This window comes from Lepisosteus platostomus, chromosome 7 (assembly GCF_059453375.1).
Source record: "Lepisosteus platostomus isolate fLepPlt1 chromosome 7, fLepPlt1.hap1, whole genome shotgun sequence".
NCBI classification, from domain to species: Eukaryota; Metazoa; Chordata; class Actinopteri; order Semionotiformes; family Lepisosteidae; genus Lepisosteus; species Lepisosteus platostomus.
The window spans coordinates 33,730,754-33,757,556 of NC_142617.1; the positions used below are offsets into that span (position 1 = coordinate 33,730,754).

At 41.9% G+C, this 26,803-nt stretch overlaps 1 protein-coding gene and 1 long non-coding RNA gene across 11 annotated transcripts in view; one reads left to right on the top strand and one right to left on the bottom strand.

Annotated features, from left to right (window-relative positions):
• Positions 1–9,287, top strand: part of LOC148658582 (uncharacterized) — a 14,245-nt gene extending 4,958 nt beyond the window's left edge. For 3 of the 4 annotated variants that reach the window (XR_015940105.1, XR_015940107.1, XR_015940108.1), the window contains 2 exons: positions 4,667–4,853; positions 5,279–9,287. This is a non-coding gene — a long non-coding RNA (uncharacterized LOC148658582). Of the gene's footprint in view, positions 1–2,938; positions 4,190–4,666; positions 4,854–5,278 lie in introns of those variants that run through there. The other variant, XR_015940106.1, reaches the window with a different exon arrangement.
• Positions 9,288–11,679: 2,392 nt separating this feature from the next.
• On the bottom strand, positions 11,680–25,656 carry LOC148658583 (protein FAM107B-like). Of its 7 annotated transcripts, none has more exons than XM_088639960.1 (6): positions 25,493–25,656; positions 24,852–24,975; positions 18,455–18,482; positions 16,907–17,051; positions 13,505–13,649; positions 11,680–12,154 (listed from the first exon to the last, which is right to left on the bottom strand). In XM_088639960.1, exons 2-6 carry the CDS (start codon positions 24,873–24,875, stop codon positions 12,053–12,055), a joined length of 444 nt encoding a protein of 147 aa, XP_088496086.1. In that variant the 5' UTR covers positions 24,876–24,975; positions 25,493–25,656; the 3' UTR covers positions 11,680–12,052. The 7 variants fall into 7 exon arrangements, with proteins under 7 accessions (XP_088496086.1, XP_088496085.1, XP_088496087.1 ...); XM_088639959.1 differs by lacking the exon at positions 25,493–25,656 and adding an exon at positions 25,272–25,403; XM_088639961.1 differs by lacking the exon at positions 25,493–25,656 and adding an exon at positions 25,278–25,305.
• Positions 25,657–26,803: the final 1,147 nt, after the last annotated feature.

The following is a 26,803-nucleotide window of genomic DNA, read 5'->3' on the forward strand; positions in this document are numbered from 1 at the left end:
AGGGGTGTTTCATACACTGTGCAGCTGTCCATGGGCTTGCATTTTAGGTAACGCACTTAAATGACGAGAGTTCTGGACGTCTGGGACTGGCAGGGGGCTAAAAAAGATGTCCGATACATTCCAGTCAACATTTATAGACCAGAAAGCGAATTTAAGCATTAAAACCAGTTAAATTAAACCCGAAAGAGCCAGTGGGGCAAACCGCCACCGAACCAAACGAGAGCGCCTAATTAAACTAATTATACTTTTGCGGTTTCACGCCTTGAGTTGTTTTATCAAAAATGATTGAATTCCAAGAAGACTTTTTCCACGCGAGAACATTTCTCACAAAGGTAAGGTTAACTTCAACTGAGTTAAATAGCTCATAATCACCACAATTAAGAAGGATTTTCGAATGTTTTTTTAAATAATATTAAATCTTCTTTAATTTCGAACGGCTTCTCTCGTTTTGGGATTAGTTTATATGGTTAAACAGTATTTTTCAGAAATCAGTAATAGGTTTATTCCACGCTGAAAAGAGAAGAAAGAAATCACAACGTTTCGGGTGTGACACCCGAAAAGGGCTCCACAGCCTAAACGTTGTGTTTTCTTCTCTTTTCAGCATGGAATAAACCTTTACTTGTTCCTTTGTAGCCTACTCATGCTGACGCAGCTGCCCACCTGAACTTTTTCAGAAATCTATTGTTTTAATTTTTCGGTAGTATGTCTATTTCGCTTATTGAGCAAAATTTGTGGTCGGATGTTCATTTTTGTTAACTTAATTTGAATTTTATGGTGGAAGTGCATTTTCAACACAATTGAATAATAGAGATTATTTTAAGCGTTTTAGGACATCGCGGTCAAAAGGGGAGGAAAAACTGAAGCATCATTGAAATATGTAGTTTTACTGTGTATAGTTTAAAAATATCTTAAAGTTTTTAGAATGCTTTGAACATTTGCGGAGTTGAAAAAAATGACAGAAAAACTAGTTTTTATGTTGTACCAATTTTAAATTATTAAAAAAATATTTCGGGACGCTTCTAACAAAAGATCGTTTTAATCTGGTGATGAAGTGTTTTGCAGAGAGCATGTTTAAAATACTTTTTTAAACTTTTAAATATGTGTATTTAGAGTTTCCACTGCCTACCAGTCATGAATGTCCACAGAGTAAAAATACACGAAGAAAATCAAAATACTTTATTTCAAGTGTCTGAACAAGGGGAAACACAATTGACGCTCTCGTGTTGCTGGTAGTCGGGAAATTAAAATTAATGTTAGTGTTTAATACCACGGGCTTTCAGAGTTCGAATCAAAGTGTAGTCAGTCTCAGCTGATCTTCTTAATGGTTTCAGTGTTCGTCTCCTTTCGTGGTCGACTACGTGGTTTTAACATTTTAAATCCCGAAAACCACTGACAAGAAAACAGCTATCTGAAAAGGTCTTGCTCCGATTTTTGAGATTGTGTTCATTGCATAACTCTGCCTCAAAAATGAAGCAGTAGAACAATAATGATTGAAATAACCCTTTCCCCCACAGAAGGTGGTTATTGTTGACAGGACTAATGTTTAACGTTTTAGTGCTATTTTACTTTAAATTGAAAAATGCCGGGTTTAATGATGTGATTATTTTTAAAGCAAAATTGTTCTTCATAAACACAAGATAATTTCAATGTCGTTCACTGACATTGAACGACAGCGCTTTCATAAATGATGGAGGGCAATTTAACCAGTTATTCTTTACAGAGGCTGTGAGTGTAGTTGAACTAACATAAATAAACCACATTTACGATTTCCCGAAAAGAACCATAAAAATGAAATATTTCACGACCTGATCTCAAAGTCTTGTGAGTCTTACAGAAATTAGATTTCTTTATATATATATTACTTTTAATTATAGAGAGTAGCAATGACCTTTAATTAATAATTTAAATAATAGGTCCATTGCCATTTTGTCCAAAGTGACTTAATAGAGACTTGGAAGTGAGCTGTGAATTTACTATCAGGTGTTTTAAAATCTCTAATACAGGCAATGTGCCTGACCAGGAATACTGTAAGAGCCTTTCTGTTAATAGTCAGGCATACAGAGCATAAACAGGTCAGGATACTGTACTGTGAATCAGTGGAATGGCTTCAAAACCATCTAACATAACTATCAGCCTGCTAGCAATCACACTTCTGATATTTGCTTATTATTGGTAACTACAGAATTTAGTTATGGCACGCTCCTATAACCATCAGAAAAGATTTTGACAGAGTGAACAAAAATGATATTTGAGTATGTAGCATAGTTATATTAAGAAGTTATTACGTACTGGTCTTGGCAGTATTTTTTAAGCAGTCAAATAAAATTGATTTAATTGATTCAATGCCGATAGCAAGCTCGTTCTCCAAGTGTTAGTTGTAATTCGATTATTTCTCCCCATTTTCTGACAGTGAGCAAGTTCAAAGCTGCAACCGTATAGGCAAACAAGAAGGCAGAGCAGAAAAGGCACAGTCTACAGCCAGGGCTTTGGGTTTGGAATTGGTCCTGCAGAAACGTAACTTGTAACGTCTCTGTGACATGTCACTTGTGCTATTAAGATAAAGATAAGATCACTTTATTGTCCATATACAATTTCTTGCATTAGGAAATTGTCTTTTCGCATACCCCAACTTGCTCTCCATGAGACAAACAGACAGAGAGAAGCTTGGGGTCAGAGCACAGGGTCAGCAATTGTACAGCACTCCTAGAGCAGTTGGGGTTAAGGGCCTTATTTAGGAGCCCAACGGAGTAGGATTCCTCTGACGGCCACAGGATTTGAACGGCAACCTTTCAGCCACAGACACAGATCCTTAGCCACAGTGCCGCCGCTCTGACGATTTCATTTAACCTGGGTGCTGCAAGGTTAAGGGAAGCTCACGGAAGGGAAGCTAATTAATTTGTTTTTCTATACCCACATTTTTCATTTTGAGAAATTTGTGCGGCCCTATGAAAAATATTGCACCTGTCCTTCTGAAACCTTCTGAAACCTTGACATCCTAAGTCTGCACAATCGTCACAGTTCTCCCATGCCTATACCTTGCTTTGTATCGCTTCGCCACAGCCTGGCACATTCGGCCTGGTGCCTCACCACCTAAGGCTGTGCATTTTTAACTATTACCATGATTTCACTATTCTTTTCTGTACCTTACCAAGCCCTTAACTTTACCACAGCAGATGTTTATAAGGCAGCACACAGACACCTTTGAGAGGTGTGAATAATTGTAATTAGAAAAGGACAAGATGTTGAGGCATCATTGAACCCCTCTTGCAAAACGACAGTCAGCAAATTTTTCGCCTTTCTGATGAGAACCACAATAAAACATCCTGTTATTTGCTACAGGAGTGGGTGGTGGTTGTTTTTTTTTAACTCAGCAGTTGGTTTCGATGCCCATCTTATATTTTCCTGGTAAGGAGAACAGCAAGGCCAGGAAACTGGTAAATACGTCTTGCTTTGAGACGTACTAGAAATACCTGTAAGGGAGAGAGAAATCGATAACAAATGCAATCTTTTGTGCGCATTAGGGGCTAATCTGGATGATGGGATGTTTCGTTTTAGGTGCATCATCAGTAGGCATCATCATGTGCATCATGTAGGCAGTGCAGTGGTGAGCCAGACCATTTTCACTTTATGTGTGTACTTGTTTGATGCACAGATCATCAGAAAACCAGCCTGTTTGTCAGTAATCTCACAACCAGAATTGGGTATACTGGGAACACCCTCCCATACCCAAGTATGAAAACACTATATGAATATACTATAACCTGAGCCCCCTGCCCTCCAAGAAGGGACAATTTAGAGATGCAAGTCACCATAACCTGCATGTTTTTCAGAGACTGGAGGAAACCAGAGCACCTGATGAAAAACCACACACACTCAGACAGAACACGCAGACTCCACACAGCCAGAATCACATTGAGATGAGGGAACTCTCTACCCAAAGGGGTTTCTACTAGCAAGTGTCTTTTCTAACTTTGTTTTGTTTAATGTGTCTGGCTTTGCTTTGTTCATTTAGAATTTCAGTTGGACTGCCCTTTGAGATACAGTACTGGATGCTTATGAAAAATCATTCATGATCAGAAAACTACTTTTTCTTCTATCTTAGAAGCAGAAGGCACAAGACAGGACTTTATCTTGAACAGTACACCAGTCCATCACACCAAGACACACACAAAAATACAGAGACAATTTGGTAACAGCAGTTAAAGCAATATCTTTAAAAGTATAAAAAGTAAAGTATAAAAACATATCTTTAAAAAGTCAGAGGACACCGGAGAACCTGGAGAAAAGAAAGCCATTGTAAATAATGACTATGGCTGTTAGTAGTACTGTGTAACAAAGGCCTGTTACAGATTCAATCATTAATACAAGTGAGCCAAAATAATGTCTCCAGTCCTAAAGTGAGAAATGTCCTCTTACTATGGAATATTGCAGTTTGGGGCTTAAACATCAGTATTAATAAAGATGCCCGATTTGTAGATCAGTGGAAAAATTATAATTCCTCACTTCTTGCTAGATTTGTTTACTTAAAATACAGTATTCATGATCCTTGTATGAGTAGCATGGCACTTTTTTTTCTGTAAAAGGCTGAAATCAAGTTTTTTTCATTTCAAGACATCACGCGCTGTTTTCAGTCAGTTCCTCTGGCCTACTTTCTATGCTGTTGCAGATAAGGAAGATAAAGACCACAACAGGCGCCTTGATCGTCTACAACTACTCAATGAAAAGACGGCAGAAAATGACACAAGACGTGAGAAGGAAAAGGAGAGCCCAAATAGACAAATGAAATGTTGGACTGTTTTCAAGTATTTCCAATGCAATCAAAAGACACAATTGTGGGGCCAGGAGGATTATTGGTAACCATAACATCATCAATAACATTTTAAGTTAATTTTAATTGTTGTATCTGTAGCGGAGCTAGTGTGGTGACGTCAGCGCCCTCACTGCACGTAGCAGGGTCCTCAGCTGCCTGGGCTGAGGGAGGTCTCCTTTAGCTCACGCGGTTGGTGCCCTGTTGCATTACACCGGTGACCTGGGTTTGCACCCTGGGTGTGGGGGACGGGATGGAACGGGTGGTGGGGGTACGACCCCGCGCGGAACCGTGACTATCACATATCTCATTGAAAATAATATAATGGATACTTGCTATGAACATCTATTATGCAAAATGGCTAAGCTGAGCAGCAGAATCATGTGTATCCAAGTCTGCATCCAAGTAGCTCAGTTTGCAAAAAGGTTGTGCATGGGAGAAATGATTCCCGTTTTTCTGTTTTGCTTGCAGAGATGTACTTCAAATTTCAACCTGCTTCTCTCCTGAATGGTAGACCCCCAGGCATGTTTCAGTTCTGAGAGGGCTGAGAGAATGACCAACTATCTTCTACTGACATCACCTCTTACATCCTGTCTGGGACCATCTGGACCAGTGCTGTGAGCCGGCTCCCCAACACCTAAAGCAGATCCAGAGAACCCGACCATACAGCTCCAGTGTTCCAGTGTTCCCGACAGCTCCCAGGAATCCTCTCTCCAAAACATCAAGGACCATAGAGGTGTCACTCCAGTGATAATATGAGTTGGTGAAACAAGTAAGACCAAAAACAGTGTAGTCATGGAGAGAGAGGGAACCTAAGTGTTCAACTGCACTCAAAGACTCAAAGGGTGAGCGCCCCCTACTGGCCCCCCTAACACCCCTTCCAGCAGCGACCTTAGCTTTCCTAGGAGGTCTCCCATCCAGGTACTGAACATAATAAATTAGTAGCAATTCTGTCTTCAGTTGACGTCTTCTCAGTCGGCATGGAAAGGCATCAGTCAGAGACTGGGCAGCTGACGGCTCTGTGCAGCCATAGTTCCAGGTGAGGGACAAGGTGGGCAGTAGTAACTCTTACCAGGTGCATCCCGCTCATGTCCTGCTGAGATTTAAAGGCAGTGATTTCAAATGCACATGTTTAGGTAGGAGGTTAATTTGCACATCAATGAGACAGTTTCCTGTTGAAAACATTCAGATTGGTTTTTTTTTGGTCTTGTTTTTCAATCTTTTTTTGTGTCAAGGAGTGTAATTTCTTTTATATTAAAAAAATATAGATTTGCAGAAATGCCGTCAGGCACCTCAGATTTGTGCTGTGGTTTCCTGGCGTGCTTTTCAGGAGCTGCCACAGCTCCCCCTCCGGGGGGCTGTTGACATACTGCTTCACAGGGCGGTTAGCTAATATGAAGTCACTCCGGTGCTGGAGGCTCGCAGGCAGACACACCTGCAGCTACCTGCCAGACACCCAGGAGATCAGATAAGACACAGAGGAACAGAGAAACAAGATCAAAGCCAGATCTGAAATCAAGATCAAGTTTTAGCTTGAAGTGTCACAGCTGTAAAATCTAATTAGGTCTTAATGATGAAAGCAGAGGAGACGTTCCATTTTCGATTTTCTGCAGGCATTTCTTCACTCTTAAGAGAATACCTTCCATTGATATCAGAGTTCTTACTCAGTTCCTGGATGGTCTAGTGCGTTCAGGTTTGTCAATTAAGCAATTAACCAGGTTATTTTCTTCGACACTCACAGGATGATTATTAAGGTCTTCTTTAACTGATTACGCACAACATTCACTTCATTAAATGTACAGTTCATGAGAAAACATTACAATTGTACAATGCCAAATACTGCAATTCTGCAGATAATTAGAGAGCATGCAATTACTTAGAACATGAGTGGGAAAAAAACAGAAGACACTTGGCCTTCTAGTAATGGAGTCTTGACACAAAAACTACCCTTTGGTCAGTGATTGTTTCTCAGGCTTGAGCCTGCCCCTAAGGCCTGAGCCACTCATGAGCACCATTATTCTTTTACAGTCATAACTACCTGATCGATTGTGCACGGTAAAAGCTATACCACACTACATACAATCCCCTTCCCGAGGGACCGCACCAGTGTAGCCAGAGGTTACAAGGAGTTCTCTTTCAATCATTGAAAGATAAAATGCTTTGAAAGTGTTCAAATGGTACGTTTAAGGTAATGATCATCCCAGTCAGGTCATTCACTTTAGAGATGGAGCACGAACTCGCAGGTACTAACCCACTCCAGTCCTGGAGCTGCACACCACCGCCATACTGAAGACAGCTATGCCAGATGGTGGTGTTTAAAAGGTGTTCACGCACACTTGCATTTCATTTGTTCATTTGCTAATCCATGAAAGTTCAAAATAAGGAATCTTTTATGGTCAGCTTTAATGCATACATTTTAAGAAACCGATGGAATCCTTCTATAGTGATTCCCGCTTTAAATCCTTTTTTTCTAAAGCAACCTTATTGCAGATTCTTACAGGTTTCCGCGCAAAAACCTTTAATAGCATGATTGTGAGACGAAACTGTTTGGATAGTTTACACACAGGCTCACAGGTGGCTGTAGTTTGAAAGTGCACAGCAAGGAGGGAGAATTATTGGATCTGGAACCAGCCTATGTTTTACCTCTTGCTTTACTAGAAAACTGTCAAATCTTTTTCCCACCCCTCTGTCCATGTACTAACCCCTCAGAACACAAGTTATGAACCCATGTCTGTTAAATTCAAAGAGGTTTATTGACATGGCTGATGAATTACACTGTGACCAAAGCAATAACAATTAGCAAACATTTACAAATACTTAAATCAATAACATAATATTGTTTGATGGACTCTCTGTTCCTCAGGCTGTGACAGGAGTTCACATACTGGGCTGCAACTCTCAGTTCTGTTTCCTCCCACAGTAGGACTGGAAGCTGTTTTGATTCTGGCAAGTGTGGGAATTCTGGGATTTGACTTGTTATTCTGAGGAAGATCTCTATTCTCTATTTATTTCCTGCAGTATAGCAGCTGTCTGTCACTCTGACCTCTCTCTGCCTAAGCCTAGAATGAATGTAATACATGTCAAATGATTGTCCAGGTGGAGAGGTCCTGGAGACCAGCACTGCCATGCCCAGGATGGACAGGGAGGCATGGGTGACCTGTGTGGCCTTGTCTGGGGGAGATGCAGGTGACCAGTACGTAGCATCAGTCATCCACTGGGTTTGATTCCATCTGTGATCTTAGGGATTTGTCTTGACTGACACAGTGGCACAGTGGCTAGCATTGCTACTCTGCAGCACTGGGATCTTGAGTTTGATTCCTGGGGTGTTATCTATGTGGAGTTTGTATGTCCAGGATTTTTCTCTGGGTGCACTGGTTTCCTCCCACACCCCAGAGACATGCTGGTAGGTCAATTGGCTTCTGGGAAAAAAAAGGCCCTGGTGTGAGTGTGTGTCTGTCTGAAGGACTGGTTTCCTGTCTTCCTGTGTCCTCACTGCACATTGTCTAGTGTCCCTTCAAAGTAGCAATTTCCTGATAACAGAACTCTTCCAACAACAATTTTACAACTGATCAATGACTGATAACTGTACCAGTGCACTTTAGGCTAAACCTCAGCTGTAAGGTTGACAATTCAGCTGTGTTGTTAATCAATTGCCAAACTGTCAGCATGCAGCCTGTGCCACCTTAACTGGTGGACTGCAACTTGACCATCTCTGTGCACGCTGTGTGTGTAGCAGCAGTACGCTGTTGGAATCTCAGATGAGGATTTCTGTAAGCTTGCTAGTGATTTTAGTGTGAGCAAGCTCTTTAGGAACAGAAATGCTTTGTGTCAATGTGTGAGAGATCCTGCGAGTGGAGGCTTTGAAACACCCATTTTCATGGGTAGTGGTTGTGGAGCAACACACATTCCAGACTTTAGGCTGGATTTGATGGTTAGACAATATTATGTGTAACTGGGCTCAGTGCACTGAGTGAGTTAAAGACTCCTGGATGGTCTAGAGTTCTCCTGCCACAGAGGAGCTGGTGTTTTAGTGAGCTGGAGTTCTCTGCTTTCTAGAGACCAAAGAAATGATTGCCAGTCACATTTATCTTTTTGTTTGAATATGTCTGACATATACAGTAGGACTGCACCACTGTCAGATGCCTACTAGGGCAGGTTTTTTTCTTGTATACTAACATCCCACACTATTTAAACAACCTTCTGGAATCCAACCCCACAAGGGGAAAGGAATAGAAATTCTGTGGCTGTGTCAACTGCCTCTTTCACATTTCACAGTATTTTTAACAGAAAGATTCTAAGTGCAAATCAGTACCAAAATGGTCTTAACTGTTGTGTCCCTACAGGTGTCTGTGCAAAAAAATAAAATACTTAAAAAAAAAAGTTATATTGGTGATTTGGAACTGGTAAATGTGTGCTTAGTTTTGTCTAATCTTTACTATCAGATCTCTGTACTCTTTTTTGTAATTCGGTATCCCAGAGGTGACCAGAAACACTGTGAAAATATTTTCATATCTTATTTTGGGATTGATGACATAAGCTGCCAACTTTTTTAACCTGATCACTCCAGGGCCAGTTTTTCCGGAAAGGTTATTTACACATGCTGTGACAAATTTGTTAGAAAGGTTAGGCAAAGGTCTGTATGTGGTTGAAATTGAGAGCCCCAGAGACATTCAAGATAAATGTTCACTTACACAGGAGGTCAAAAGACAAGGCAGGAAATATCCTACCTTTTAATATTTTTCCTCTTATGCCATTTCTTTATGTAACAGCAGATTAGTTGATGGGAGAGGTACAGTATCCTATTGTATGCCCACATTGTCTTTTCTGATGAACAGAACCCCAGAGTGATGAACATACAACAGAACATCCACAGCTGCAACCTCCTGATTTATAATACTAGAAAATTTTCTGATTAATAATAATTAGAAAATAAGCAACCACTAGTACTAGCCTGTTTTCACCATTCATAACCATATTTTCCCCTATTTTAACCATATGTAAAATAAAATAGTCTAGAAATGATTAAAACAACATTATTTTAATTATGTTGCAACCAGCCATGTAGCACTTTAAAAAATAACTTTATTGCATGAACATTATACCACCATCCACTGAACAGCAGAATTCAATCATCGCATCTACTGATGACTGTGGCCTTCATAGAGACTTTCTCTGTTTTCTGTCCATGGAAAGTACACTTCCAACAGCCTGAAGGTGAGGATTTGGAGCTACAAACAGCTCCAGCCCCTTCCTGAATTCACAGAACACTAGGAAAAATGACTGCAACACCAGTTATACTGGATCTTGAGATAACAAACACATTGAGTTTTTTTTAAAAACAAGCTTTAACCTTATGCTCTGCAAGAAATTGTATTTTGAAATTATTGTGTTGGTGACATTTTATGGACATTGCCATTGTGCCCTTGAGATAACTAAGAGGTGGGTGTCACCCAGTCACTGCAGTGCCTAACCTTGCATTATGCCTCTTATTTATAATTAATAATAATAATTGCTTACACTTATATAGTGCTTTTCTGGACACCCCACTTAAAGCGCTTTACAGGTAATGGGGACTCCCCTCCACCACCTCCAATGTGCAGCCCCACCTGGATGATGTGACAGCAGCCATAGTGACCAGTACACTCACCACACATCAGCTATCAGTGGGGAGGAGAGCAGAGTAATGAACTCAATTCATAGATGGGGATTATTAGGAGGCCATGATTGATAAGGGCCAATGGGAAATTTGGCCAGGACGCTGGGGTTACACTCCTACTCTTTATGAGAAACGCCCTGGGATTTTTAATGACCACAGAGAATCAGGACCTCGGTTTTACGTCTCATCCAAAGGACGCCGCCTGTTTACAGTATAGTGTCCCCATCACTATACTGGGGCATTAGGACCCACATGGAGCGCAGGGTGAGCGCCCCCTGCTGGCCCCACTAACATCTCTTCCAACAGCAGCCTTCGTTTTTCCCAGGAGGTCTTTCCAGGAGGTTTCCCAAGTGTTAATTTCACTTGACCATTAAGACTGCATGTGCTGTTATCTGTCTGGCTCTCTGGATCCTCTACAACGAGCTTGTTGTTAGTAGGCTAACAGATTGAGAACAAATATCTTGGGACAGACGGGAGAGCAGCACAGGGATATCACCAGCATTTGTTTTGTGCGACTTCTTTTGGTCTTCTCTTTCTGTGGTATCAAGGGTATCATGTCCCATGGCAACGTGTTAATGTCTTGCCGTGTTTTTTTTCAGGGTCAAAGGGGAGCCAGAGCCTTACCCGGCAAGCAACAGGCACAAGTCAGGGTACACCCCAGAGGGGAAGCCAGTCCTACACAGGGGAGCACACAGATACACACACTACGGCCAATTTCCCAGAAGCCAATTAACTTACTAGTTTGATTTTGGACTATGGAAGCAAACCCATGAAAACACAGGGAGAACATTTAAAACTCCACGCAGATACAGTAGCACCCCAGAAATTGAACCCAGGGCCTCCCCATTGCGAGGCAGCAATGCTAATCACTGCGCCATCATGCCTTTTCATTCCAGTTAAAACTGAATATTGTGGAATTGGTTAACTGGTTGATAAATCACACGTAAACGGTGGTTATGGACCCTGGATTTGGGAAAAAGTGTGCAGTTTTCTCCTGTATCTGCTTGCCCCTTTCCTGCCTTTGCACACTCACTTTAAAGTTACAAATAACATGGTCAGCCCCACCTAACAGCCATGATTGAAGATTGTGGTGGCAAACCCGTTCCTTTTACACTCACACCAGGATGTATACACTACTGTGAACACAAGAGTAAAGAATAAAAACTGCCTAATCTAAGATTTGAGAAAGAAATGCAGTTTTAGATGGGACAAAAGCTTTGCAAAACATTTAGAAGAGATTTTATTTCATCAGTCTTTTGGTGTAAATGTTTGGGTTCAAATTAAATACTGAAAGTTTTGAAAGATCTTGGAATTGTAGTTGAGTAATTCGTTTTAGAGAGAGGTGTTTGAAAACACCCCTTGTCCACACAAAGTAGGTTGTACAGCATAGCAAGACAAAACAGCAATATATTTAATGTACCAAATCCACATTTGTGTTCAAACTCAAATTTCTTACGGGCTGTAACAGTGTGAAGAATGTAAAACTGGAAAAGGCTCAATATGCTTTAGTGCGATTAGTTTCCCTGAACTCCGAAGGAGACTGGTTCGGGCTATAGGGAGGATTGAGGGAGACGAGCACTCTGGGCTTCTCACTGCCCTGTCGCCTGGATGTGCCGAAGGCTCTCCTTCACTCGAACAAACTCGGGAATGTTCTCCTGGTCCTCTCTGCGCTTCCTCTCCTCCCGCTCGTACTGCGAAAAAAGATATCAGCGTGGTTACCGGACACAGCTCGGAGACGCATGAAGGCTGGGGGTCATTAGGGATAGGAAGCCCTGCACAGGCATGTCTGAAAACAGTAAATGGACAGCAGCAAATAGATTTAGTTTTTTTATAATAATAACTTCTTGGATGATGATGATGAAAATAATTAAGAATTGCTTAGACTTATATAACACTTTTCTGGACACTTAAAATGCTTTACAGGTAATGGGGACTCTCCTCCACCACCAACAATGTGCCCACCTGGATGATGCGACAGCAGCCATAGTGACCAGTACACTCACCACACATCAGCTATCAGGGTATGTGGGGATGAGAACAGAGTGATGAAGACAGTTCAAAGAAGGGGGTTATTAGGAGGCCATGATTGGTAAGGGCCAATGGGAAATTTGGCCAGGACACCGGGGTTACACCCCTACTCTTTTCGAGAAACACCCTGGGATTTTTAATAACCACAGAGAGTCAGGACCTCGGTTTTATGTCTCATCCAAAGGACAGCGCCTTTTTACAGTATAGTGTCCCCATAACTGTACTGGGGCATTAGGACCCACATAGACCGCAGGGTGAGCGCCCCCTGCTGGCCTCACTAACATCACTTCCAGCAGCAACCTTAGTTTTTCCCAGGAGGTCTCCCATCCAGGTACTGAGCAGGCTCACACCTGCTGAGCTTCAGTGGGCTTCCAGGTGTGAGTTGCAGGGTTACATGGCTGCTGGCATTTTTGAAAAAATTGTATGTTGCCAGGCATTTATTTTCCTTTTACCTCTTTGAATTTCTAACCAGTGTCGAAGTATCTGCTGCCAGTCTGTCCACTCCTTTCACCCAGCTGAGGTGGGGGTGGAAGGGGCAGCCCTCACTGCTGTCCCAAGAGCCATGGGGGGAAGTTAGTGATTTCATGGCCAGTTACTTCAATCCCCCACACTCTGAAGAATCAAGGTGAACTGGGCCTCACTAACAGGAAGTTAGCACACAGCCCACACTGGAACCAGCACTTGACTGGTTAAACCAATCAGGGAACCATTGGTTCTTTTAATGTTAACATAAACCAGTTTACACATACTTTTGTTTGTAATTCTGCCCTGTAGCTCATGGTCATGTGCTGTACGGGTTTTTCATTTTAGCATTGCATTAGTCCAAGGCTGTGGGCCTTCCACTTCCCTGTGTGACTTGTTTTAAATAATCAGCAACTTGACTGATGCAATGATCCTCCTTATTATCGTTTCAAGCTTGTTGTCACAGTTCATTATGAGTTGACAGGCAGGGCCCCAGGTTAAAAGGCCTGCATTGCTGAACAAGGCCGGTGTGCTGTTTGATGATGTCATACCTCCTGCAGTTTCTGCTGTCTTTTGCGGAGCTCCTGCTCGAGGTCGGAGGGCGGCTGGAGGGCCTGTTCCTGCTCACGGTGCTGCTCCAGTCTCCTCTGCTCCAGGACTCGCTGCAGCTCCGGCTTCTCCCCTGGCAACAGGCCCCTGCAGCACCAGAAAGCTCAGTCATCTGCAGGTCGAGGTGAGACAGACTGCCCCTCCAAAGCTCAGAGCAGGAAAGGGCAGACTGCCCCCCCCCCCCATAGCGCAGGGCAGGAAAGGGCAGACTGCCTCACCCCCCATAGCGTAGGGCAGGAGAGGGCAGACTGCCCCCACCCCCACCCCCCATAGCGTTGGGCAGGAGAGGGCCGACTGCCCCCACCCCCACACCCCATAGCGGGTGGCAGGAAAGGACAGACTGCCCCCCCCCCCCATAGCGCAGGGCAGGAGAGGGCAGCATCGACTCACACAGGGGTAGAACAGGAAACTGCAGCACCATCCCTCCTACAGAGCAGGGCAGGACACTTACATGCAGCTCCATTGTGAAGCAAGAGCATAGTTATAGACAATGCACTGTTCATAGCCCACAGCTGTTTGAGCCAGAGCACTGTGCTTTATGTCAGTTCTGTGTTTCTTTGCTGCACATTCTCTTCAAAACAGAATGGTACAAAATTCAAAATTCAAATTTAAAATTCTAACCACATCGTGGGAAAAGCTAATGACTTCAAAGAGGACATGGAAAGCAGGCCTTTAACCTGGAAAAAAGAAACATCTGCCACTCCTTTTCAACAGACATCCTCTGCTAAACAAATAGTTTTCAGGGTGGTCAGGTCCTCTGCTCAAAGGGTGCTTGTCCATCAGGAAAGCTTTCCAAACTGCACCTTGTACCCAGGAAGCACAGGGTGCAAGACAGGACTGAACTCTGGCCGGGATGCCAGCCTGTCGCTGGGCATGCGTGCACACATTCATGCACACACGGACAATTCAGACACACCAACTAATCTAGTCAGTCTCCTGCCAGGGGAAGCTGTAAGCCTGCATGTGTTGCATAACAAAATCATTGCACACACCTGCTCTTTTGCTTCTGTCATTGCTGTGCACATCAGAATCTTAAAAAGTCATTATTCACATGGCTTCTCAGTTCTCTGGCAGCGAGTGGTGAAACTTTGCCTTGAGGGGGCATTCCTGTGGAATTCAAGCTCAGCCTGTGAAGGCAAGTGCTGGGACTTACTGGCTGAATTTCCCATTGGCCTTTACCAAGTATGGCCTCCTAATAATCCCCATCTCTGACCTGGCTTCATTACTCTGCTCTCCTCCCCACTGATAGATGGTGTGTGTTGAGGGTACTGGTCACTATGGCTGCTGTCACATCTTCCAGGTGGAGCTGCACACTGGTGGTGGAGGAGGGGAGACCCCATTACCTGTAAAGCGCTTTGAGCACACTGTCCAGAAAAGTGCTATATAAGTGTAAGCAATTATTATTATTATTAAAGAACAAGCCAAACTAGATTCCCATGATGGTTCCATTCCGCACTCGGAGAGCTCGGAGAACCCTGCCCGATCAGGGAGACTGGGAGCCAGGCCTGGCAGTGGTGTTCGCTGGCCAGTGCCTGGTAGCCTGGGCACTGATGGCTCAGTTTTAAAGGGCTACATTGAACCACTGTGTGGGCTCACCACACAGGTCACGTGCGATGCCAATCACATGATGGGCATGAGCGTCATGGATCTGGACTGACTAGACCCTGGCAACTAACAACTAAGAAAAGAAAAATAAACTACAAGAACGTTGCTTCAACAGCATCAGCAAACACTGATTTTCAGAATCACAGTTGTTCACCCTTCATATCCTGTGTATTTTTAAGCAGTGGGTCCTGGTCTTAAATCCACCGATTAAAGCTGATTAAACGTGGTCATTACAGTAAAAATAGAAAAGGGTGCGATCAGGAATTAAATATATTGACTGTATTCACAATTCACAATCAGTGTTGCAGCAGTAATGAGGAGACAAATATGCACGTTTGTAGACCTCAGAAGACATCAAAGGTCTTCAAAGCCCATTTGTTTGTTTTCAAACAAAGCCATCATGCTACCAGACCATTAATCCTGGAGTTAAGTGGATGAGAAAGACTGAGATGTGCTTTCTTGAAATAGGCAATGGAAAGTTGTGTCCTCAATATAAAGAGTCTGTTTATCCTACTGTCCTGGTCTGCAGACAAGCCTGAGTCACCCCAGGCTGTTAAGAGGCTGTGGCTATTAGCTTCATCTAGTCCATTCTATTTTTCTTCTTGCTAGATGTGGTTCGGTGTAACAGGTAAATACTCCGTTAGACTTGAAATGGTTGAAAAAGTTCAGTTTTTAGGTAATGTGTGGAGATCTTTACTGTGCTTTTCAGTTACACTAAGTTTTCTATTTTTATTGCCAAAGTGTTAAGTTGTTCAGAGAATTGCTTGGCACAAAAAAGCATTCATACTTTGGTACAATTTGGCAATGGTATTGGTTAAATAATGGAAAAATGGACACTATTGTTGTTTAAAACAAGATCCCACTGCAGCTTCTACACCTGCAATAGGCAACATCTGCACAGATATAAGCGACACTTGTCCATGTAGTTTTGGTAATACTGTTGACAATTTTGATGACAGTTCAAAATCATGCAGTTTTTCCCCTCTTTGGCCTTCATTGAAATTAAAACCAGAAACAGGGTTTTTATGTCAAGGATCTCCAAATCTGGTAACAGTCGGGCAGATTCTGACTCGTCTTAAAACATCAGCTGCCTCAGACCTGTGCAGGAGGCTTACATCTGTCCAACTGAGGAAAAAAAAACATGAATTCACAATCTTCGCTATGGTTTAAACTTACAGTACTAGGACTGTCGCCCTTGAAGATCAGACAAGATGAACCCAGATCAAGCAAGATAGGTTAAATTAATAATATAATAATAATTCCTTACACTTATATAGCGCTTTTCTGGACACTCCACTCAAAGCGCTTTACAGGAAATGGGGACTCCCCTCCATCACCACCAATGTGCAGCATCTACCTGGATGATGCGACGGCAGCCATAGTGCGCCAGAACGCTCACCACACTCCAGCTATCAGTGGGGAGAAGAGCAGAGTAATGAAGCCAATTCATAGATATACTCTTAAATGCTCTTCTCTTTTTGGTAGCCTCTATTGTGTTTTTATACCAAAAGTATTGCTTACTAGATCTAAACCTGTGCATCCACTAGCAATGACTCCTATAAGTCATTGCTGGTGATGGTGCTCTAGTTCCTGTAATACACTGGCATCAGTCCAGCGCTGTGGCCCATGCTCCGTTAACAGACTTCAGCCTGCGGCAACCCTCACTGGGAGTAGGGACTGGCTGATGATGGGGATGGGGCGATTACTCAATGCAAAGCCACGCAGAGCTCTCCGCTTACGTTTTGTGAGCAAGCAGCAGCTCGCGGTGCAGATCCTGATGGCTGGGCGAATCCAGGATGGGGTTGGTCAGCTTTCTCGGCCGGATGACATCAGGGGGCCTGTTCACAGCCTGGTGCGTGGGAGACATCCGACAGACGAAGTTCTCTGGAATGAAGAAGCACGCATGCCGATCAGTGGGGCTTCCTTACAGGTGAATGCAACAGAAGACTGGGGCAGTAGGGCCCAAAAGGTGCTTCAAAGGTCTTCAGCTGTAGTTAATTTAAAGAGATGACTAAAACCTGTTGGAATGACAATTTGTATTTAGATAAGTTAAGATCACTTTATTGGCCATATACAATTTCTTGTATTAGGAATTTGTCTTTTTACATTCCTATTTTTGGTAGAATGCCAACCTGTGGCAAGAGTAATTAAGAGGTCTAAGCTGGAATGGCAAAGAGACATCTGTGTGACCCTTGATGATGAGGGTTTCTGACAACCTTGGTTTAATTTGGGGTATTTTTTGCTTAGATTGCCTGCCCATACAAATCTGTCACTTTTCTTTTAAAACCAAACAAATTAGTAAAAATATTCTTGAACAGAGTGTTGCTCAGAAAATCTTTCACACAGAGATGGATATTCCTGTAGCTGTCACAAACATATACAGGAAGGAAAGTAAGACTGAACAGGATTAACAGCAAAAGCCTGGAAATAGATGCTAATGTGAGAAAGGATTATGGGTAAATGGGTGTAAGATTTTATGTAAGAGGGTTACATAAGTTGCTTCATCAAGTTTCTCTCCAATGTTTACTTCCTCCACTTCAAGGAAATATAACAGACCTCTCATCCTCTGTTTAAAGAAATAAAGGGTATCTTGTCTCCACTTTAAAACTCTTACCAAAAGCAGAGCTGGATTTCAGTTTTATTAGTAAGAAATTATAGTCACCAGCCAGTACGTTTTTACAAGAGGGCTTAGCATGAAGATTCATCTTAAAAACATGGCATAAACTCAAAAATTGTTTCAATATTCTGATTTACATAAGCTTTTTGACATTTATGCTTTAGATTTGCTCTGTAAAGAGGATCTCTTAAATTGTTCATTTCAACCTGCTTTTCATCAAGAACATCTGAGCTTTTTAGTTGAAATATGTGTCCGCTCTGCTCATTGCTATTTAGACTAGAGTATATTCAGAAAATGCAACTGTTAAATTTAATAATCAGCATTCATCTGTACGAATGTATCAGGATGCTTCCAAACTGCAACTGTTATGCATCTTTTTAATGCCTAGAATTCATAAAGAAATCCAAGGCTATTGGATGTTCAGGGTTAAAATCATTTAAATAACGATAAATACAGATAACTTGAAAGTAATCAATTAAAAACACATAAGATATCTTGCACCTAGCCACACCAAGACTATGAAGAATAAATCGTCTTGGCATCATAAAAATAAATGCCAAATATGAGCCAAAACATATAGCACAAGTCAGCTTTCATGCACAGACACGAGACAGTATATAGAACACCAACACCAGACTGCAAAAACTGAATTCTCAAAATCTTACTGTACCTTTCCTTGGGTTTCTGAACCCCGGCTTCTGCAGAATTCACCCCATTAGGAAAAAAACAACAGAAAGAAAAGGATTAATGTGAGGAAATGGTTTCTACTGATGACTGATGGTATTCACTGTTATTAAAGGATAAAAATCAGGTTCCCCTTGCAGAGCACTTGACTAGCAGGCCCCTGTGCAATCCACAAGAGAACAGGAAATACAGTCTAAATATGCAAATAGACCTTATAGTATTATGCACCAAATGGTGGCTTATGCAACAGCTTGTAAAAAGTAGATTAAATAATTATTTGCATTGATGTAGTGCTTTTTATCCAGAAGCATTGCCAAGCCCTTTGCACAGTGAAAATTAAGTATTGGTACAATGAAGTGAAACGCGATTTTTGCTGTGCACTAAAATAACACACATTTCAGATCAAAACATACAAATGAGACAAAAGAAGAGAGTGTCAGCTTTTACTGGATATTTTTGTGCATTCGTGTTTAACCACGTTATGGTTAAAAATGTTTTTGTGTTCAATCCCTCTCCCAGTTGAAGGTCAGTATGAGTATTGAGACAAATGAATGGCTACTGCCCAAATAACTGCTCAGGTTTTCTATGTTGCAATATTTGTGATAACATAGAAGAGCTGTGAATGACTTTTCGGGTCAGCCTCTAGAGTTAGAAGGCATTAACCCAGATGAAGAGAGTGTTGTCCATGATGGAAAAAACCAAGACATCATTATACTTCATCTGCTCCTTGAGAGAAGCAAACTACCTGGGTAAAGCATGATGGCCATTCTGCACATTCTTCAGTCCCACAATAGGAAGAACAGGTGCAGAGGTAAACAAGTCCTTCACCAGTTGCATTAAGAGATAACTTCATGGAGGCCAGATTGTGCTCAACGAGAGTGGAGTTTAGCCAGGACACTGGGGTTATCACCCTGGATCAAGCTACTGAACAGTGGGATTCTTATTCATCCTTAAGCACCCAGCAGGATTTATTCCCAAAGAAACTCTACTCAAAGCAATGTGTGCAATTTGAAGACCAAAGAATCCCAGAAAACGCGTGGCCCATTTAAAGGTTAAATGTTCACATCAATCTCCTCTCAGCTTTAAAAAAGTTTAGCTTTGGCATCAGTAAACCTCTACTTCAGTTAAAGCTTCTCTTGGTCTTCTGAGGATGAGGTAATGGTTTCAGGATAGACAAGTTTTATGTTTAAGCAGACTATATTTGCAATCCCTTAATCTTTTATTTTAAACTGCACGGTCAAAAAAAGAGAAAAAATAAATTTACTGGGACATGTGGTTACATCTAACATAAAAACAAGCACATGGTGACGTACAGAGATATACAGTTTTGAACCACCAATGTGCTATACAGAGTAGTCAAAGCCACATTTGGACACAGTAATGCACAGGAGTCTCTCAGTGTCGCAACATCAATAACAGTAAATAGGGCTGTATAAATAATTGGATTACATTATTTGAACTCCTCTCATTTGATATTAATTATTAACCTTGATAAGTGACTTACATTTGTACCCACTTATACAGCTTGGTTTTTAACGGACAAACTCAAGTGAAGTACCTTGCGTGAGGGTACAACAGCTGTGCTGCACACAGGATCTGAACCGGGAATCCTCCAAGGAGTGCAGAGCCCTGACTATTATTCTATATTGCTGTCCCTAGCACAGTATCACCCATAAATTGGAGTATTTACCTGTAATATTTTTATGACCAGCTGTCTGGACTTTAAGGAACAGGACACTATGAGAACTTGGAATGTTTGTGATGTGAGTGTTTATTGTAGAGTAATTCCCCACTGTATGTGTACATCATTAGCTGGTGGCCTAAAAAAAGATGAAGAGATTGTGAAGACAATTATGTTGGGGATTCAATATATGTCAGTTTGAGCCCAGATGACTAAGAAACAGTAGAGTCTTAAAACACAATGAGAAATTGCTTCAGAATTTCAATATTCTTTTTTTGTTACAATTAATCATATCAACTGACTAAGGGCAAAAATGGAAACGGAAGACAGAGTTGCACACCCTGATTAAAGTCAATGTCCCTTACTAAATATATTTATGTGCTCTGGAGGAAACTCACTTCTGAATGCATCACCCAAGAAACTAATATAAACCATCAATAAAAACAGAAGACTGTGAGAACAGGTCCTCTTTGCAAACTGAACAATAAGCAAATTAGTCAAGTCTGCTCTCTGCTGGATAGTTTATTGGAGATCTGTAAGGTGCAAATCACAACAGTGCTGGAATAACAGCCTTGACCTTTAAGATGTGGAAGGCCAAATGCAAAATGTTAAAGAAAAATGTTAGTTTTAGTGTTAAGTAGCAATATTGAAGGATGCACCATTATGTGAATTACAACGCAGTCACTACTTGGCGATACCAGCAGAATGTCAGTCATCATTTCCACCTTGAGATCCACTGATGGTGAGTGAGTGCCCACTGAGCATCATTAGAGTGAATGGGTGGGGACAAGTTTTCTCTGAGAAGGTACAACTCGCAGATGTGCTTGTTACCCACGGTTGATTCACGTATCAAAGTCACAAGTTTCTCTCACTCATCTACCCAATGAAAGGGCAATGACCTGCAAGCTGCATACTATTTCACACACTGGGTATAAATAATGCAATAAGGGAACATTAACAATAGTTGGCCATAAGATCTCGACTTGGAGAAAGTAAACTGAGAGATATGAAATAATAATAAGCTATTTTATATAACACCTTTAAAAGTGGCTTCTCAGAGTGTCACTTTACAGAACGAGAAAAAAAATACACAAGGAGAAAGCAGAATTAAACAGTTACAATGAGGGTTTGGAATACAGAAAGAAAGCAAACCTGGTTTGAATAGAAGATTTTTGTGTCTAGATTTGAAAGAATTCAGGGAAGGCTCTCTGATATCCATAGGGAGAGAATTCCAGAGTTCCGGGGCAGAGCAAGAGAAGGCCCTGTCACCCATAGAGTGTAAGACAGCTTGGGGAAGTGACAGGGAACCAGAATTATATGAACAAAGATTATGAGGTGGGGAGCAGGAAGAGAAGTCAGACAGGTTCTGAGGTGCCAAGCCATGTAGAGTCTTTTAAGTGAGCATGAGGAGTCGACAAAGTTGACAAAACCTAATAGAAAGCCAGTGCAAGGACTCCAGCACAGGAGTAAAGTGATCACTTGCATATGACCTGGTCAGGAGTCAGCTGCTATATTCTGGACATAATGTAGTTTGTTCAATGTGAATTTAGATCATCAAGCCTGGATCCAATATCACCCCAAAGTAATTTAATTTAGATTGAAACTCAAGCTCAGTACCAGCCACGGATAGGGTTACTGCTTTGGCTTTAAATAGTTGTTGGAAGGTGCCGAGAAGCATTAGAGACAGCCACATCGGTGTCAAGGTTAGTACGCACATAGATTTGAGTATTATCAGCATAGAAATGTTCATTTAGACCATATGATCTTAAACCAGGGCAGTTCCTGTGCTGTGTAGTTGTCTAAAACCAGATTGGAAGGGTTCAAAGAGGTTATTTGGAATGAGACAGATGTTTACCTGAATTGTTCAGCATGTTCCAAAATTTTTACAAGAAAGGGTTAGGTTAGATACAGGGTGAAAATTGTTTAGCTTGCCCAGAGACATATTTTGGTTTTTTTTGGCATGGGGGTAACTGCAGCAGTTCTGAGGGACATTGGTACCACGCGAGTACTCGAGGACTCATTGATTGTCATGTCTATTATTTTATTTGAAATAAAATGAAATCCAATAAGATGCACTTGTGGCACAGCTAACACTTATAACAAAGCTGGATAATCCATCCATCCATTCATTTTTAGCCACTTCATCCAATTCAGGGTTGCAGTGCAATAAGAGCCCGTCCTGGCAAGTAGTGGGAACCAGTCTATCGCAGGGCACACACAGACAAAAACCTACCAGTAGTGGGACAGTGGGAAGAAATTGGAACAAGGGGAGAACATACACACTCCAGGCAGATGGCACCCCAAGAACTGAACCCAAGGACCCAGCAAAGCCAACCACCATTCCATCATGCTGCCCCAAAACTGGAGAATATATACAGTATATGATCATGAGACTGATTAGATAAAGGAACCTTTTGGATGCAACAATATGCTGCTGTTTTCCAGCACGAACAGGGTGGCTCTCAGTGTCCGGCCTGTACAAAGGGATTTTCCGACAGCCAGCATGACAAAATCCCAGCAGATGCCTCTGAAATGATTAACTCCAAAATTAAATCAGATTAAACAGCTAATCACCTGCCTCCCCCCTCAGGTGAAAGGACGTGCACTAGTTTTCAGGGAACCAGATGGTACATCGTTCATCAGAGTTGGGTAATACAATGGTAATGTCATGCACTGTTTCACAATATTTTTCAATATAAGAACAATATTACTGAGGGGGATGGAATGATCCACAAATTTAACAAATAATTTTGAGATATGTTTAGGTCTAACAGTTTGATCGAATTATATCACTATTGTTGTCCCCACTGTTACATTGAAAAGCTATGACTTATTAATTATTAATCAAAGCATCTCATACTTTCTCAAAAGATGCCTAGGAACTGGCATCAGCAATGTGGCTGGGCAGTTTGCAACAGACACCCACCACTCTCTGTGCAAAGATGTGCTTCTCCAGGTCAGAATACATTGGCTTTTTAAACAAACAAATCTGCAATTTTTATTGTGTCTCAAGTTTTGAGACCAACATATTTATTATATTTATTTATATAATTTGAACGATCGTGTCAAGTCTCCATGTAAAATACTTTCTGCAGGACTTTCTGCAGACAGCTATCAAACTTTAGTTGTACATATGATTTAAGAGTTTATCTTTCTACTCTTACTTTTCTGCATAGCAATATTTCCTTTCCTTTACTAAAGGCCACTCTTAGGAAGAAAAACGAGAAGAACAGCATCACCAACTTATCCCTGTGTGAAGAGAGTCCTTCTTTCTTCAGCTTTGACTTAATTTTTCCTGCACACGCTGGAACAAGTATGTTGCGGAGGACATAAAGCAGGGGACTCTAGCCCTGGCCCCAGAGAGCTCCAATCAGTCTGAATCACAGAGTCTCCAGCCCTGGTCCTGGAGAGCCCCAGTCCAGTCAGTCTAATAGGTCACCTGTTATTACAGATTGTCATCACCTCTAAGGTGCAAAGTCCACTGGTTTGAACTCTCTAACCCACAAAGTAAATATTGCCTCATTTGGACCAAGATGCACATGGTCTTAAGTACTGTAAATATAAAACCCATGTCTGGACTACAAGTCTTTTTTTCCCAGTTAATTATGTGAGCAGACAAGACCAGGGGTGTCTCAGGTCTACAAAGGTTTCAGTCCAGCTGGGCTCTTAATGATTTGAATCAGTTCCAAATGGATTCATTAGACCAATTTCTCATCTTCTCCCAGCTCTTCAGGTGCTGCTATTTTAAACACTTACGCCAGCCCCCCAGGAACAGAGCTGGGGACCCCGAACTCAAGTGGTTCTAAAACATTTTCTTGGGGGACCAGTTGAGCTATGAATCACCAGAGCTACAGTAACTGTTGCCTTTACTTGATGTGCTTGCTTGTTTCCGTGCTCTGTCTTGAGTTTCAGAGGTAACCCACTTCAAGCATATTGTGTCCGACAAATTCGGCACCCAAATTTGTAAGATAGTGTAACAGACAGGTGGAAAGACAATGTATCAGACACCCTCACAGAGAACATCTGCAGAGTTCCAGCTGGTTACCTTTCGGGCAACACAGATAAAAGTTAAAATTCCGAAATTATCAGAGGACTGATATCCATTTCAAATTGCATTCAACGACATAAGATATTGAAGCAAATTAAAAACTATGAACGGAATAGAAAATTTACATTAATTAGCTTGTGATTAAGAACTCGACTATCGGAAAAACAGCGATGAACCACTGAATCTACATCTTTTATGTCAAAGTAGTCTGTCAGCAAGACCGATGTTCTTAGTCTGGTGTAGCTGCGCCCATAACACTCATAACCCCTACATGTTCTATACGCCACACAAGTGTTGCAATACTGCAGTATTGAATCTCAGTGCGATAACAGAAATCGTCATTTTATGCAGGTGTACTGAATAATTCGAATATCCACCAGTATGTCAAACTACCGCAACATCATTGGACATGTCGGAAATACTGCACGGCCCGAAGCCACATTCTACTCAATCACTTAATGAAAACGATTGAGGACCATAGGACCTCATTTTTAAAAACGTTTTTGCGAATTTACACGTTACTGTCCCACAGAAATAATGCGCAAGTGCAGCACCTAAAGCGCTGAGAAAGAGTTTTAAATATCAGTTTGCAACACATAAAAGATTGCAGAAAAAAAACCTCTTAGAATATCTGCGAGTGTCACAAAAACTCACTTTTTTTGCGTGCGACCCTCCCATGACGGGGAGACGTCCGACTTCCGACGTAGAGCGATGCAATTCCAGTTTGGATTTTCAGTCCATCAGTTCGATAAATCCTTCTTTCCAGATATACAGAGATCTTGAGAAAGGGAGACAGCCCTGTTACGTGAAGCGCAGGTGGTTTTCCGTGAATTCTTTTCAGCTGTTTCTAGACGGATTTTTCAAACCAGTTTTAAGTCGTGCCGTCAGAGAGCTCTGAAATCCCATTACAACAACCAGGCTAAACCTCCGGGGCCGTCCTCCTGCTGCACAAAAAGGGATTTATGCTAATTGTCGCCGACATTGTTGCTTCTATTAAGTAAGATAATGAGAGCTACACTTTCTGTCTACGTCTTTTGAGTCTGATACTTGTACACATGTATCTTGAGTACTTACCCGTACCTGGTACATGCCGAAAATATTAGTAAACAGAGAACTGGAGGCCTTTAAACCAAACAATACGTATGCTCCACCAGTACTGTTACGCCAGGACGCATTGAAAGTCTTTTCTAAACAAAAAGAATTCCAAACTATGCACTGGAAGCGAAGGGAAATACATTTGGGAATGTATCGCACGACTGTAGTTTTTTTTCGGATGTTTTCCTCATAGAACTCACTTCAATGATTATTTTTCTCTGAGAGTCCAAGATGGAACTGAAGTCATCAAGTCAGTATAAACGCATATTTAATCTTTATTTAACGCATAAACGTGCGTTTACAATAAAACAATTTGGACTCCGGCTCGCTTGTAGTTTTCTCTGCTAGAGATGTCTACTGCACCGATGCACACAGTATTTTCACCGCGCTTCTACAAAGGTTTGAAGATTCATGAAGGCAGCCTCTCGCAAACTTGAGCGTAGGTGGCGTCTTTCCGGCCTAAATGTACATTATCAGGCCTGGAGAGATTACTTATCTGATTATAAGGTTACTATAGAGTCTGCTAGATCCACCTACTTCTCTCACATCATTGAAAATCACCAAAACAATCCCAGACATCTTTTCTCCACCATCAACAGACTGCTCAAGCCAAACTGCCCTACCACATTACCTGCCTCATCACAACTTTGCAACACATTCTTAGATTTCTTTAGTTCTAAGATTGACAACATCCGGCATCACATTCTCTCCACTACGGATATAATTTCCACACCTCCTCCCTCCTCATCCAACTTCTCTGGTTCCCGTCTCTCCAGCTTCTCTCTTCTTGACTCAGCATCCCTAAACAAACTAGTTACGCGCATGAAACCCACCACATCTATTTTAGATCCCATTCCCACCACTTTATTCCAGTCCTGTTTCTCTTCTCTCTGTCCCATTGTCCTCAATATAATACATGAATCCTTGAGCACCGGCATTGTACCAACGGTCCTCAAAACTGCTGCTATTACCCCAGTGCCAAAGAAGCCTAACATGGCTCTCGACAATCTTAACAACTTTCGCCCCATCTCCAACTTACCCTTTCTCTCTAAAATTCTAGAACGTGTTGTCACACTTCAGTTACATAACCACCTCATGACAAACAACCTTTTCGAACCCCTCCAATCTGGCTTCCGTCAACTTCACAGCACAGAAACCGCCCTAGTCAAAGTCACCAACGATCTCCTAATAGCTTCTGATTCTGGTTCTCTTTCCATACTCATCCTTCTTGATCTCAGTGCTGCCTTTGACACTGTTGACCATAACATCTTGCTTTCTCGTCTCGAGACTGTGTTTGGAGTCTCTGACACTGCCCTCAAATGGTTTAAGTCTTACCTCACTGATCGCTGTCACTTTGTCTCTCTCAATGGGTACAGGATTGAAATTGGTCTTGTCAAGTCTGGTGTCCCTCAGGGCTCAATACTGGGCCCCTTGCTCTTCAGCATTTACATGTTCCCACTTGGTCAGCTTTTAAGATCACATGGCCTCAGCTTTCATTTTTACGCTGACGA